The sequence below is a fragment of the Alosa pseudoharengus genome, unplaced genomic scaffold (assembly GCF_046254945.1).
Source record: "Alosa pseudoharengus isolate Yale_2024_CS ecotype anadromous, Long Island Sound unplaced genomic scaffold, YU_APseudo_1.1 YU_APseudo_1.1_scf_13, whole genome shotgun sequence".
Classification (NCBI taxonomy): domain Eukaryota; kingdom Metazoa; phylum Chordata; class Actinopteri; order Clupeiformes; family Clupeidae; genus Alosa; species Alosa pseudoharengus.
Window position 1 is genome coordinate 344,796 of NW_027468598.1, and position 16,040 is coordinate 360,835.

The 16,040-nt window shown below is 41.2% G+C and overlaps 1 protein-coding gene across 1 annotated transcript in view; it reads right to left on the reverse strand.

Moving 5' to 3' along the window:
* The window catches only part of zc3h4 (zinc finger CCCH-type containing 4), a 130,379-nt gene that overhangs the window by 87,160 nt on the left and 27,179 nt on the right, over positions 1 to 16,040 (reverse strand). The window contains exon 4 of the mRNA XM_076281798.1: positions 7,514 to 7,772. Coding sequence (XP_076137913.1) covers positions 7,514 to 7,772 — 259 coding nt within the window. The remainder of the gene's footprint in view (positions 1 to 7,513; positions 7,773 to 16,040) is intronic.

The window sequence follows — 16,040 nt, forward strand, 5'->3', positions numbered from 1 at the left end:
AAACTACACTTTTCCACCAAAGTCTATGAATATGGTCTGTAGCTTTTGATTTTGTTGTATCATACAATAAACAGACAAACCATAATGTAGAGTAGCCTATGTAATCTAGCCTAGTCTACACATAACATGCGGCATGGCTTCATTCATTACCACATGTAAACCATGGCAATAACAATAGCACACGAAGGATTCACACGCATTCAACACGCTGTGGGCAGTGTAGCTCAATTTGATGGGGCGTCATATCAATGTCATTGCAAATTGTTAAAATGCAGAGGTGCACAGTCAATAAAACAAAACAAAAAAAATAACAGAAAGAACATTGGGCAGGCAAGTTTTGAAAAGTTTGTTTGGATGAAAGTAGCTGCACCAATCGTAAGTTTTTCCTAAAGTTTTTCAGGTTCAGTGTTGGGTCATTACTTATGGTTAAATAGCCTATCACTTATATTGGAGCTCCCTCAATAAAAATCAATCGTATTACTCACATGCTTATCGTGTCATTTTGACCACTGGATTAGCCTACCTGCTTTCTGCAAAACACAAACGAAGGAATTGCAACAGTGGGCAATGAAGATGCTTGCTAGATTCCGATACAGGCAGCTTGTTTTATTAATAAATGCATATTAAAATGCACAAAACAATGCTCCAAGAAGTGGGGGACGGCGTTCCCCCTGGTCCAACGCCCACTACACAAGTGAATGAATTGAAATGCGTGTGTCTCACGCATTGGGCGCCCTGGTTATGCCTATCTATATCTTCATATAGAAAATGGTTTTGCATTAGGCTTATAGCCTAGCAGATAATAAAACTACCAAATTAATTAAACAAGAAAACGCCATGTGTCTTTCTTTCCTCCGATTGGAATTAATGAAACTACTGTGCAAAGTGGAAAGGAAAAAAAGTGTGAGATTTTGCCAAATTTGCTTTTACTCATTTTGAGTAGGCCTAAACTGTTCGCCAAAGGCCATCATCTCTTAGCCTGGTGTTACCATCCTACGTACTTCCGGCCAAAATTAGATTTCAGCCTCGCACGTAGTCTGGCCCAACCGACAGTATGCGGTTCGCGTACGACCGCGCCAATCAGCGAACAGTTGAGTGATGACGCGGAACTTGCCTGCCGAGTTGCTTGTAGTCCAGCGAAGCTTGTAGTTCAACAGCATAGCAACAATGGCAACGGAGGAAGAGACGCTAGAAGCTATCCACAAAGTTGTCTCAACTCTCGAGGGCATTACGCAATTAAAGCAGGAACAAGAGGCTTGTCTTGTCAATTTTATAAATGGCAAGGACGTCTTATAACTCTCCTTCCAACTGGCTTTGGGAAAAGTTTGATTTATCAGATGGTGATAGCTAAACCTAAACGCACAAGTGTAGACTACATGCATCACTACTTATCATGTTTTCAAATAAACGTTTGCTGCTCGTTATTCTCCCCCCTACTCTCAAATTACCTTAACAAAATCAATGCGACATAGGCCTAGGCCTACTTAAGGAATGGAATGTTAGCTACTAGCTACCCTACCCTACCGAGCGGGGCTCAAGGCGAGGCGGTGTGTCTTGACGTGAGCTAGCCGGTTACCGAGCGGAGCTCAAGATAAGGCTGCTGTGATTGTGCTTGACTGGGACTAGCGGTTACTGAACTGGGCTCAAGGTAAACCGCTCCGTGTTTGTGTTTGACAGAGGCTAGCCTGTGGCCGAGCTGGGCTCCAGGCGAGGCTACCGTGCTTGTGGACAGTAACGTTAGCCAGTCACCGAGCGTGGCTCAAGGTAGGCTGCGTTGTTTTATGCCGAGGCAAGCTCCAGGTTAAATAACACGTAGGTCGTCAGTACAATCCAACTTATCCGAGAGTGTAGTCTGAACAGCCCGTGGAGAATAAGCTCCGACGAAGTCACCGGGCTGCGTAGAACAACAATCGTCTGATAAGCGGCGAGAAGAGATGAGAGGGAAAACTGGCGTGTGACAAGAGCTGATATAATCTCGGCGATGTGACGCTTTTGGTATACAACTCTCGGTCTGTGGCTGGCGCAAGTTAGAGATATATCCACTACGAAGAGACTGCCCTAGCGGTCAGGTAGCCTGCATACTAGCCAGCGGTCTGTTTACTACTGAGAGCAGAAGAGCCTGAAGTGGAAGTGGTAAGCGTAAAAGCCTGAACTCCGGCGCACAGCACACGTCATTACCAAACGTTGCTGATTGGTTAAGGGAACTCCAATGATTTTAAACCTCAAAATAAGCATCCGCCCATTATGGAGACAGATTATTATTACTTTGTTCCAGACTGTATGACGAAGAGAAACGTAGTCACAGGCGGTAAGGACCAGGCTAATCATCTCTGGCCCCAGCTTGAGAAAAAGAGTAAGCTCTCATTTAGCCTAGTCTACTGTATGACTTCAACGAGGTGATCTTTAGTATCGTTCTGTAGCTTACAGCAGTGTTTCCCAAACTTTTTTTTCTGGGGACCCACTTTTATTTTTTTGGGGGGGGGGGGGGTGGCATGGTGCAACCCTAGCGGCTCCCCTGAAACTACCGGTAGGCTACCTGCAGCCTATGATGCAAATGTAATAGCCTTATGTCCTGGTCTATGGATGTCTGCTTACTTGTTGACAGTAAATTTTTTTACAATTTAAAATTATACTGTTTAGATTTTAACGGGCCAAGTTGAAGAGTTGTTGTCCATTATTGTTCGTGCAAATATAGGCTGATTCATGTCCCCTTGCATTTTGCAACTGTGAGGTCCATGGTAGGCCCCAACAGAAATATTATTTCATTTTGCGAGTGAGATCCACGCTTTGGCATCCCCTCTGCGACGTGTTCGCCCCCCAGTTTCAGAGCTATTCTAAATGCAAAAATGCACAGAGGGAGTTATGACAAAACCGTGACTGTTAACAAACTATATCCTAATAGAAAGCTGTTAGCTTTCCTAAGCTATATAAGGTATAAGCTAGGCCTATTACACAACATACATTTTCACTAGGCTATGCTGGCGACTCAAATAAAATCTCCTTTGGGAACCAATGGCTTACAGCATTAATCACACTGCCGCTGAATTCAGTCCGCTGCCCTGTTTACCAGCAATGCTACAGCGGACCAGTGTTCATTTCATTGACTAAGACTATGACGAAAAATATTCGTCAACGAACCTTTTTCACAGATGAAAACTAAATAAAAACTAAATAAAAAGTCAGATATGATGACGAAGACTATGGCAAAATATAACTGACACTTAAGTCAACAAATAAAAACGAGACGGAAATGTTAGGGAGGGACAAATGGAGAAGAGATCCAATCAAAACTACTCTTTTTGTCGGACAAGTTGGGAAGAAATCCAATCAGAGCGAATCTTTGAGGGTAGGTTGATCTATGCAGAAGCAGCAGAGCCATTCAAAAAGCCGCAGCAAATGAAGGCATAACAGCTAAAGAAACGCAGCAGCAAGTTGCATGGGAGGAGAACAAAGACGAGTTTGCAGAACTTCGCACAGTTTCGAGGACGTTTTCACAACAGTTAGATTGTTTACATTAATATGCACAGACTTAGTTACACAGCTGTGACTGATTTCAGCTGTCTTCGCTCATTAATCACATTTCATAGTGACATTTGACCCAGTGCAGTCTGGCTATCGTGACTGAAGCAGGCAGACCAGAAAGCACTGCTTTGAATGAAACATTTAGCCTACGTTTTAAAAAGAACACCCAGACCAGTACTGTTGACAGGAGCATCAATCTGCTATTTCTGAATCTGCAGTAAGGAATTTCTGTTGTCTACCGTAGCAGTTCTCACGTCTGAAATGCTAGCTGCCAGCCTTGTCAAAGGTAACTTAGCTAACGTTTTGCTGAGCCTACCTTAACTAACAGACAAACTCCCTTAATAAATTGACTACATGTGTTGCAGCTTGAAACAAAATGTCTTCAAAAGTATGTTGAAGGTGGTTACATTTATTTCCATTCCAATAACTTCACAAACTACATTTCCGTTTGCACTTGTAGGCTCGTTCTCTCATTTTCCTACTGTACTGTTTTGAACTTCTCTATTTCTTATCCTGGACTGCCATCTACTGGATAGAAAAGGCAACAACCTAGTCATTATGTTAATTAAAATCTACAACATGTTTGAATGGCCAAAAAAGGAAAAATCATTGGGGGTATTCCAAACATTACTCTGGTGTTAGGGTAGTCTACGCTGCACATGTCATAGACAGTGAGTGGTAACTTCAGTCATTTGCATTTATCATGCTAAAAATCTGACACCAGGCACTACACTGATGCCTGAGCCAAAGAGAAAATTATAATACAAGAGAGAGATGTTGAACTTTAGTCTATAATGTTGGTTTGGCTCTTCATTGATTTGCTCATCTGCCAAACTTGTTTTTAATATGTTCATAGCAAAAATGGATACATGTGATTAATTTGGATTAATTAATCACAGAGTATGTACGGTCAGTGTTTTTGACATTATAATAATAATAATAATAATAAATATAGCTTCAAGCAGCAATGAGGGGGCCAAGCAGGCAGCTCAGCAGGCCAGATTTGCCATGTAAATCAATGCCGTTGCATCAGACATATAGCATTAAGCAGTCACAGCAAGTTCCATGCCAAACAACCCAAGATTGGCTGAGTTACAAGGTCAAGTTTCACATCAAAACAACTGATTTTGTGTGGCTAAACCAGGGCTGAGTGTCACCGCCCCCTTCCCCAGCCAGCCCACCGCCGCAATCGCCCCTGCCCGTCCCACCCCACCCCACCCTTGCACGCACACATTAGAATGAACTGGATGGAACTTGCTGTCATCAGTTTCATATCAAAAAAAGATTGACTGAGATATGATCAGACTTACTGTGATTTAAACATAGAGGTCAAATATTGACGTCATAGGGTGTGTTGAACTCGCTGCTTGTCCCAAGGATTTCAATGATTCCTCATTTTGACATTCGGGTCAACGAGTCAAAAGTTACGTCTGTGAACACACATCCAACTTTGGCCTGTTGGTGGCACTAGAGCGTTTGAGGAGCCAGCATGAAACTTGGTGAAATTAATTATTGGGCTGTCCCCAATCAGTGTGCCAAATTGTATAACTTTTTACCAGACAGTTCTATGGGCTGCCATTGACTTCCATTGCAGAATAATGCACATCAGCAACTACTGGCCAAAATGCATTTTTGTCAATTACAGAGCCCCCTAGAGGTCAAAGGTCACCAAATTTCTTGAGCGTCCTCCCGATGGGCTCTGAGGTGCATGTACTAAGTTTGGTTTTGATACATGAAAGCGGCAGACAGCTATGACCATGCAGGATCATCCAGACCAAATGTGACGATTTTGCTACATACTATTCCTATTTATGTACCAGCATGCAAAATTTGAGTCTCTTACATGGTTTAATTCTTGCTCTATGGGCTTGTGAACTTTGACAAAAAAAAGAGGCCGAACAAAATCGACACCCCCCTCCCCCCGTAAAACTGTCTGTATCTTGGAAAGTATTGATCTTACATAAAATACATTTTACAGTGTGTCTCCTGGGTAACATAGGTACACCTGGAAAGGTTTTCAGAATTTTTTGAGACCTAAGTGTGTGGGCCCTGGTTGAATTGATGTGGAATGACCCTAGTAGAAAACTACAAATATCTGGATGTACATCTGGACAACAAATTGGACTGGAAGTGCAACAGTGAGGCTGTTTACAGAAAGGGTCAGAGCAGACTATACTTCATGAGGAAGCTTAGATCTTTTAATGTGTGCAGCAGGATGTTGTCTGCTGTTTCTAATGCCATTTTCTTTGCAGCCATCTGTTGGGGCACCAGTATCAGAGCAAATGACACCAAAAAACTCGACACGTTGATTAAGAGCTGTCTCTGTGCTTGGAAGTACACTTGAACTCCTAGATTTGGTTGTTGAGAGAAGGATGTTGCAAAAGCTCCTTAACATTATGGACAACACCTCACATCCACTGAACGAACTACTGGTCAGACAACAGAGTGTTTTCAGCTGGAGGTTGCTTCAATTTAGCTGTAACAAGGACCGTTATAGGAAATCATTCCTGCCCACTGGCAACTATTTTATAACAACTCCCCTTTGTGTCGTGAGAAGAAAATCTTATGCTGAGAGACAATGCACAGTTTGCAACCTCTTCAACGCAGACCATATCCAATTGTATTTATTTTTTAACTTGTATGTATGTATATGTGTGATATATGTTTATATTATTAATTGCTGCTGTAACACCATAATTTACCTTTGTGGATGAATAAAGTAATCTATCTATCTATCTATCTATCTATCTATATAAATGCATGAAATACAAGCCTTACAGTAAAAGACGGATAGGCTACTTTCTGATCCTATTTTAACACGGAGGAGATGGACGCATTTGGCGCTTTAGTGCTGTAGCCTTGCAAAAATATTAGAGGCTACATATCTTACATCAATGTTCAATGTAGGCCCATGATTTTCAAAGTGGTGGCCGGGGGCCCCCTGGGGGGCCACGAGGGGGTGCCAGGGGGGCCTCAGCAAGTTGGAGGGAAAAATAAAAGCAAGAAATAAATACATTTGAAACATTTAAAAATATACTATGAGGGTTGTTATACAATGCCATTATAATAATGTGACGCATCTGAACATATTTCCCATGATAATGACTGGGAATAATAGTAGAGTGATGGCTCTCATATAGCAGAAAGCCCCAAATAAAATTTTTACACACTGTATGCTCCATCGCGATGTGGTTGTGGCTAAAATAATTATTAGATTAGCTTAATGTATTTTTACATTTGCCGTAGTATTGTCGATGGGTTTAATTAATAAAATATCAAGGGGGTCTTTGGCCAGAACCTAGTGGTATTTGGGGGGCCTTGTCGTGGAAAAGTTTGGGAACCCCTGATGTAGGCTATAGGCCTACTGGAAGACATGTACAAAAAGACAATTACACATTCACGCCACAATCAGGAATTATTTGAATAAGACAGTAGACTAATAAGTCTTTTATTTTACAAAACGCTAGGCTAATAAGTGATAACTGTTTGGCCGACAGTCTTTAAAGTAGGCTCAATTTAATTTCCAGGGAAAGGTTTTTTTATGTTTTAGCCTATGTTACAGCAGGAATTAGTGCCTGGCATGTGGGGGCGTTGGCATCACGATGGTTGCTTCCCATCGTGATGTCTGTCAATGATTATATCGTCCATCGGCACAACCCTAGTTGGCAAGTGCAAGTAGTCACATATTGCGTACATAGTGACCCTGTAAATCTTGTTTGATCACATCATAATATTATCGCAAATGCAATTAATCATTTGGCTCTATTCCAGTCTTACTTAAAAAACACTCCAATTAACATTGTTTTGGTCCGCAACGAAAATGTACTGTTATCATACAAAGTTTTCTCGTTTAATTATATATGATTTAATTATGTTTATTGACAAATGAATCAATAATAAAAAGGTTGATCATGTTTACATTCATAATTTAAATGTCCCTATGAATAACTTAATAAATACTTCAAAAGTGTGTGCGTGTGTGGGTCCTTACCTCTGCCTCCACGGTTGCCCACACCTCCTGTGCACACTGTGCTGTTCCCCTCTTTAGCTTTGCGATATTGGTTGAGCTCCTTGGTAAAGTCATCGTATTCATCCTCGACCATTTCTTCATCCTCTTCACCCTCATAGTTTTCTTCTTCATATTCATCATAGTCTCCATAGCCCTGCTTCTCCATCTTCATGTAACTGCCCTTTTTAGGCATAGGAACCCCGTGGCCAGAAGGAGGAGCAGAGGCATAACCTCCATGAGACTGAAAACAATTAAGATGCAACTATAAATTAAAGAGATACATTAACCCTTAGAACTCCAGCCATTTTTGCAGGTTTTTGCATTACTATGTTTTAATGACTTTATAGAGGTCTCAGGAACTATCTTATATCCTTTTTTTCAACATAACCTAAGCAAAATGATTATTAGTGGGTTTGATCCAGCAAGCCCACTATTGTTCTTCTTAAGTTTTCTTATTATTATTAGTGGGTTTGATCCAGCAAGCCCACTATTGTTCTTCTTAAGTTTACTTATTAGTGGGTTTGATCCAGCAAGCCCACTATTGTTCTTCTTAAGTTTACTTTATTAGTGGGTTTGATCCAGCAAGACCACAGCATGGCGAAGCTCACTATTGTTCTTCTTAAGTTTACTTTATTTATTTATTTATTAGTGGGTTTGATCCAGCAAGACCACTATTGTTCTTAAGTTTTCTTATTAGTGGGTTTGATCCAGCAAGCCCACTATTGTTCTTCTTAAAGCAACACCAAAGAGTTTTTTGTACCTTAAAATAATGTTTCCAAAATCGTTTCAGTGGTTCATCAACTCGTAACAGGGTGAACGGCACTTTCTGCATTTGCTTAGCGGCTCTCTATCGGCTATAACCGCACTATGTAAGTTTGCTGGATCGGGTAGCGGTTCTGTAGTTCGATGGAATGAGACATGAGAAACTACAAATTTGACTTGCATCCGATGTCGCAATACATCGTACTTTCATAAAATCATGCAACATATTATACCTTGTCTGTGGACATTGTTATTTGCAAAGCTGGTGCTGGATAAACAAATAGGGCATGCAACAGAGGAAAAGTTCTTTGGTGTTGCTTTAAGTTTTCTTATTATTAGTGGGTTTGATCCAGCAAGCCCACTATTGTTCTTCTTAAGTTTACTTATTAGTGGGCTTGCTCCGCAAGCCCACAGCATGGCTTACACTATTGTTCTTCTTAAGTTTTCTTTATTAGTGGGTTTGATCCAGCAAGCCCACTATTGTTCTTCTTAAGTTTTCTTATTATTAGTGGGTTTGATCCAGCAAGACCACAGCATGGCTGAAAGCCATGGCTGAAACGCTGAGTCCCTTCTAGACGGTGTGTTGCAATGCATTCTGGGTGCTGTGCTGTGATTCGACGGCTCGTCACCTGACCCACCAAACAACAACTCTCTGGGATGTGGCGTAAATATCGCGTAAAAACCTTGTTGCCGGAACAACAGGGAAGAGGCAACAGGATAGCAGCATGAAAGATACACAGGATACACACGGAATTTTGATGGACGTCCTTATCAGTCTATGGTCTAACTTATAAACGTGTCGGGTCAACGTCAACGATAAGTAAGTTAGGCTAACGTAAACGTTAGCTATTTGCTGTTGTCATATGCTAGTGCTATATGCTTTAGGCTACGTGATGGCCATTTATCACACTCATTTTAGGTACTACTTTTACGAGGTCTGTAGTTCTGTCAAAATGTATCTTATCGTTGAACAGACTACAAGGTTATCTTCCTTAGACTTCGTAGATGTAGTTACTACAATTTGGAAGCAAATTTCGAAGTGTAAATATGGTTTTAGTGTGTAAACAGACCAACCGCGATTTTGCAATGAAGTGAATATGGAGCCTTTTATGTAGGACTACTAGGCTACTTTCACGAAGTCTGTAGTTCTGTCAAAATGTATCTTATCTATGAACAGACTACAAGATTATCTTCCTTAGACTTCGTAGATGTAGTTACTACAATTTGGAAGCGAATTTCGAAGTGTAAAAATGGTTTTAGTGTGTAAACAGACCAAACGCGATTTTTCAATGAAGTTAATGGAGCCTTTTATGTAGGGCTTCTAGGCTACTTTCACGAAGTCTGTAGTTCTGTCTAAATGTATCTTATCTATGAACAGACTACATGATTATCTTCCTTAGACTTCGTAGATGTAGTTACTACAATTTGGAAGCGAATTTCGAAGTGTAAATATGGTTTTAGTGTGTAAACAGACCAACCGCGATTTTGCAATTAAGTTAATGGAGCCTTTTATGTAGGGCTTCTAGGCTACTTTCACGAAGTCTGTAGTTCTGTCAAAATGTATCTTATCTATGAACAGACTACATGATTATCTTCCTTAGACTTCGTAGATGTAGTTACTACAATTTGGAAGCGAATTTCGAAGTGTAAATATGGTTTTAGTGTGTAAACAGACCAACCGCGATTTTGCAATGAAGTGAATATGGAGCCTTTTATGTAGGACTACTAGGCTACTTTCACGAAGTCTGTAGTTCTGTCAAAATTGATCGATCTTATCTATGAACAGACTACATGGTTATCTTCTTTAGACTTTGTAGATGTAGTTATTACAGTTTGGAAGCGACATTCGAAGTGCAAATATGGTTTAAATGTGTAAACAAGACGCCTGATGTTTAATATATGTTAATGAATGGGCACAGTATTATTGTGTACAGTAATGGGCTATCAGTAGTATGTAAACAGTTCATGTGTTATGTGATTTACATAAACTAACAACAGAAATGTTAAAAGCTGGTATTGTGTTTCCTGAATTCTTACATTCAGGCATTCAAATGAAATGTAATTAAATAGCATATCAATCATGCAACAATGCAAAAACAATGAAACTAGTGTAGGCCTAATTATATTTTACATTAGTAAAGCAGTACTCTGATGTGCATGCTTTCACAAACTTTTGTAAACAATCTTAGCACTTTAAACATTGACTGTTTTGAAGTGCATGTAGGCAATATAGTATAAAAATAATAATTGTGATATCATTACAATTTGATAGGGGTTGGGAGGAGGGGGTGGGTTCATGTAGGTGGGCCCTATGACCCCAAAGTATGCCTTGACTGGGCCTCAGGTCAAAGAAGTTTGAGAAATGCTGATGTATACAACAAAGCAGCAAGGAGGCGTCGTGTGATCGATCATTTAAACAAGTTTTATGACAAGGTCGATGAGGGTGGGAAAAATCGTACATTTCTGTGCAAACTTTGCCCGCACTTCAGTCACATTGTCTTTTAAGAAAATGCAGTCCTTTTTTCGGTTCCAGCAGCCAACAACCTCAGAACTGACCCTTCAGGCCTCTCAGCAGGCGCTGGCCTTTAACCGCAGCCAGAAGAGAGTCAGCAGAAATTTGATTGCCTTTAAAAAATCTGACTTCTTAAAAAATCTTAAACTGGCTGCATTACGTGATTATTTCTGAGATTCTGATACGTTTTTAACCATGACCTATACACAGTTCTGGTTTGAAAATGTATCTCTTAAAATAATCACTTTATGCAGTCAGCTTAAGATGGCTTACTAGCAACTAACTAATTACCCTAGCAACAACCTAGAAACCACCCCTGTAATGTCAACCTAGCGACCACCATAGCAACCAGCATAGCAACCATGTCATTTATGCGTTTTAGCTTATTGGATGTTGCGTTAATGCAGACAACTTTTGATCCGTGTGCCCGATTTTCATAAATTAGGTACCGTTGGAATCCTTGGATGAGGCCGAGTTCCGTGCCACTGATCAAACCCACTGTTGCAGTTCCTCGGAACCGCAATTCTAGTTAGTGGGTTTGATCCAGCAAGCCCACTATTGTTCTTCTTAAGTTTACTTATTAGTGGGTTTGATCCAGCAAGCCCACAGCATGGCTGAAAGCCATGCTGTGGGCTTGCGGAGCAAGCCCACTATTGTTCTTCTTAAGTTTTCTTATTATTTATTATTCCTGTTCACCCACTTTTTGGCCGAACTACTGCTCCTAGACCGTTTGAGCTATCGACGCGGTTCGAACTCCAAAAATTCAGGCCCGAACCGGTGTAACTTGCTTGTTGATTTCGTGTCGCTGGCCCTTGTCGTTTTCGCGGTATTCCCGTTTTTCTGCGTTTTTGGGCCCCATTGAAATGAATGGCGGAATGTTCAAGGATTCTAATTCGATTGTGACATCACAGCTCTAATTGCTTAAAGTGGAAATGAAGCAGTGAGAACTGTGACCATTTTTTGGCTGCTTTTTCATTTTTGAAGATACATGGATTTTCATTAAACCTGAAATTCAAGTGGTTTCACTGGAAAATGACATGTCAATAACGACTTTCGCCACTAGGGCGCGGCCATGTTTTAAAAATGCAGGCGCTACGTCATCAGAATGGTTAGCGTTTGTTCGTGGATGTTTTATCCATTAGCGGACATTCACTTTATTTCAATATGCCAACGCAAATTCTGTTGATGTTTGTTTTTGTGTTTGTACCAGAACAAGGGCCGCTGTAATGTAGACTGTAGGCCTATCAGAGACAGTACTTAATTAGATTTAACTTCAGTCGCAATAATGTGTTTGGATGTTCTCGCACAACTTTGTGGATTACCGCGACCTGAAAATGCAGTTGCATCGTTGATGAATTGGTGAATAAACTCGGGGGAGCGAACTTCTCATGTGTGAGTAAGAGGTTTCTTTTTGTGATTGATTAGTATCAATGATTGCATTTGTTTCACTCAAGTAGTAGTGGAAACTATTTGCAGAGACTTTCTAACCTGGTGAGAACCTGTTGTGGGTACGCCAGCCTACAGTACGTCTGACTTGTGTAGGCTACTCTGCAGTAGCCTAGTTCTGTGATTGTGACAGGCATGGTTTTGTGGGTAGACGTTGTTTATGGACTGTAAGGCATCTGAGTTTTATTTGTTTATGTAAGCTAACATAAAATAACCTGCTGTTCGCTTTAAGTAAATAAATGCACGGATGTGCCGCTTGTAGCAAGATTTTAGGGTTAATGCTATGCTAGTTACAGTATGTGCTTGTTATGCTATGCTAGTACTGTATCGCAGCTTCTACCATGATAATACGTTGCAGAACAACTGAGTATGGGTGTAAAAATCAGTGTAGTCTCAGGCGATCAGTGTAGTCCCCTAGCCTACCTACCCCCTCTGCACAACCTATCAAGAGTGTGTTGGTTGGTTAACTGCTGTTTATTGGGCGTTCCAGTGTTTCGGCTCGGATGTCCCTCAGCGACCGCATTGCAACCTTCAACGTCTCGCTTTAATGACAGCATTTGGCACGTAGGATTGGACGTTATATATCTGTTATTTTGGATGAGATGTCCCAGGTTCATTTCCTGGCAGCAGACACTCTCCATGTGTGGCATGTCAGTGAACATAGGGACACAACCCCCACATAAGCACCACCGATTGTTTTCTGTGCGCTCAGATCACCTCTCTCTCTCTCGATCATCTATTTCTCCTCCATAGTCAGGCTCTGGGGGCACTAAAACTCCCACTGCTCTTACTGGCTCAAAAGCATAGGCAATTGGATGCCTGTCCTCATTGGTGGGTCTATCCCATTCGTCCATATCCATTTTGTTGAGGCAGTAAGCTAACTGAGCCTATGACAGCCGCTATATAAACAGCATAGAATGTTGTACCAACCATTCTTGTGATGTCATCATTTTCTGAAAACAAAGATGGCGGCACACAGCTGAAATTAATGCAACTTGTTTGTTCTTTATTCTGAATAACGGGTCATATTTCTGACTTAATTTGTATTTAAGGTATATTTAAATATTTAACTAGTGCTATAGACATCTGTTTTATTTGACTGCTTCATTTCCACTTTAAGCTTGCACCTGGAAGAGTTCTAAGCCACCTGGCAGAGCTCTAATGGGCTGGGCTGGGCTGTCTGTGTATATGAAGGTGTGTGCATGTAACTTTTGACCCGTATGTCCGATTTTCATAAATGAGGTACCGTTGGAATCCTTGGATGAGGCCGAGTTCCATGCCCCTGATCAAACCCACTCTTGCAGTTCCTCGGAACCGCAATTCTAGTTATTATTATATCTTCCTATTCACCCACTTTTTGGCCGAACTACTGCTCCTAGACCGTTTGAGCTATCGACGCGGTTCGAACTCCAAAAATTCAGGCCCGAACCGGTGTAACTTGCTTGTTGATTTCGTGTCGCTGGCCCTTGTCGTTTTCGCGGTATTCCCGTTTTTCTGCGTTTTTTGGGCCCATTGAAATGAATGGCGGAATGTTCAGAATTCAAATTTCGATTGTGACATCACAGCTCTAATTGCTTAAGCTTGCACCTGGAAGAGTTCTAAGCCACCTGGCAGAGCTCTAATGGGCTGGGCTGTCTGTGTATATGAAGGTGTGTGCATGTAACTTTTGACCCGTATGTCCGATTTTCATAAATGAGGTACCGTTGGAATCCTTGGATGAGGCCGAGTTCCATGCCCCTGATCAAACCCACTCTTGCAGTTCCTCGGAACCGCAATTCTAGTTAGTGGGTTTGATCCAGCAAGACCACTATTGTTCTTCTTAAGTTTACTTTATTTATTTATTTATTAGTGGGTTTGATCCAGCAAGACCACAGCATGGCTTTGCCATGCTGTGGGCTTGCGGAGCAAGCCCACTATTGTTCTTCTTAAGTTTTCTTATTATTATTATTATATCTTCCTATTCACCCACTTTTTGGCCGAACTACTGCTCCTAGACCGTTTGAGCTATCGACGCGGTTCGAACTCCAAAAATTCAGGCCCGAACCGGTGTAACTTGCTTGTTGATTTCGTGTCGCTGGCCCTTGTCGTTCGCGGTATTCCCGTTTTTCGGCGTTTTTGGGCCCCATTGAAATCAATGGCGGAATGCTGGGGCTTTATGACATCACAGCACCTCATTACTTGCACCTGGTAGAGCTCTGCTGCTAGAGTTGATTACTTGCACCTGGCAGAGTTCTAAGCCATCTGGCAATGTCTAATGGGCTGGGCTGGGCTGTCTGTGTATATGAAGGTGTGTGCATGTAACTTTTGACCAGTATGTCCGATTTTCATGAATGAGGTACCGTTGGAATCCTTGAATGAAGCCCAGTTCAATGCCTTGCCAGCACTAAGTGTAAAGGTCATGTAAAAAAAGATGAGACAGCGCGAAGCGCTGTCTCATCTTTTTTTTAAAGCCAAACCATGTTGATACAGGTCATTAAAAAAAAAATATATATATATTTTCCAAATCCATTCAGCCCAGTTCAATGCCTTGCCAGCACCAGTTGTAAAGGTCATGTAAAAAAAGATGAGACAGCGCTTATCTTTTTTTTTAAAGCCAAATCATGTTCATATAGGTCATTAAAAAAAAAAAAAAAAAAGTATTTCACCAATCCATTCAGCCCAGTCCTATGCCCAGCTAGCTCCATTCGAACTTAGTCATGTGTACAGTTGTATAGATTATTACATTGAGAAACACACTTTCATACAGATATCATGCACATCCACGCAGCATTACTATTCAAGTTACTCATCGTTGCCCAGCAAGAAGTCCACAATCAATTCAATTGTCTTGCCACGATCTGTGGAGCTTACAGACAACGTTATATTACTATTGGTTCTGTATGCTATTTAAAGCCGACCTAACGCTGAGTCCCTTCATGACTGTGTTGCAATGCATTCTGGGTGCTGTGCTGTGATTCGACGGCTCGTCACCTGACCCACCAAACAACAACGATGCTTGAACTAAACGTAGTACAAATAAATCGCTATCAAGGCTCCAAATAGCAACACACTTACACCGTAGCATAATGAGGGTATCTACATGTAAACCGAAGCATTGAGAACTGTGTAAGTCTACAGGCAGTTTATTAAAAAGAAAAACAGTACCGTTCACGTCTCGTTCACATATACAGACGGGCGAAAACAGAACTCTCTGGGTAAATCTCGCGTGAAGCTGAGAATGAGAACTGAACGCAACAGGATATACACGGAAGAGATGGCGGGTGTGTTTCTTGTTAATAAATTGCCTGTACACTTGCAACGTTCTCAATGCTTCGGTTTACATGTAGAGACCCTCATTATGCTACCGTAAGTGTAAAACTTTTTAATAAATTGCCTGTACACTTACAACATTCTCAATGCTTAGGTTTACATGTAGAGACCCTCATTATGCTACCGTAAGTGTAAAACTTACAGCAAGTAGGCTACGGACGCAGCTCCAGAAAAAACACGAGTTGAGTTCAGTAAAGCTAACTTAGTCCAGCTACACCTAAAAATACCACCCCCTCTAAAAACTTACGACAAGGCCAGTAGCAGTGATATAAATGCTGTAACGAAATTCGAAGTGTAAATATACAAACTTTATGTTGAAAGTGTAAGAACCTTTTCCCATATGAATGATTGGGAAACCGCTTTCATAACAAGACCTCCGAAATTCAGAAAAACATGCATTAAAATGTGCATGCATTCGACATGATTCTGGCGATTTATAACATGCCCAAAGACGTAGATGTAATCAAGTCAGATGCTACC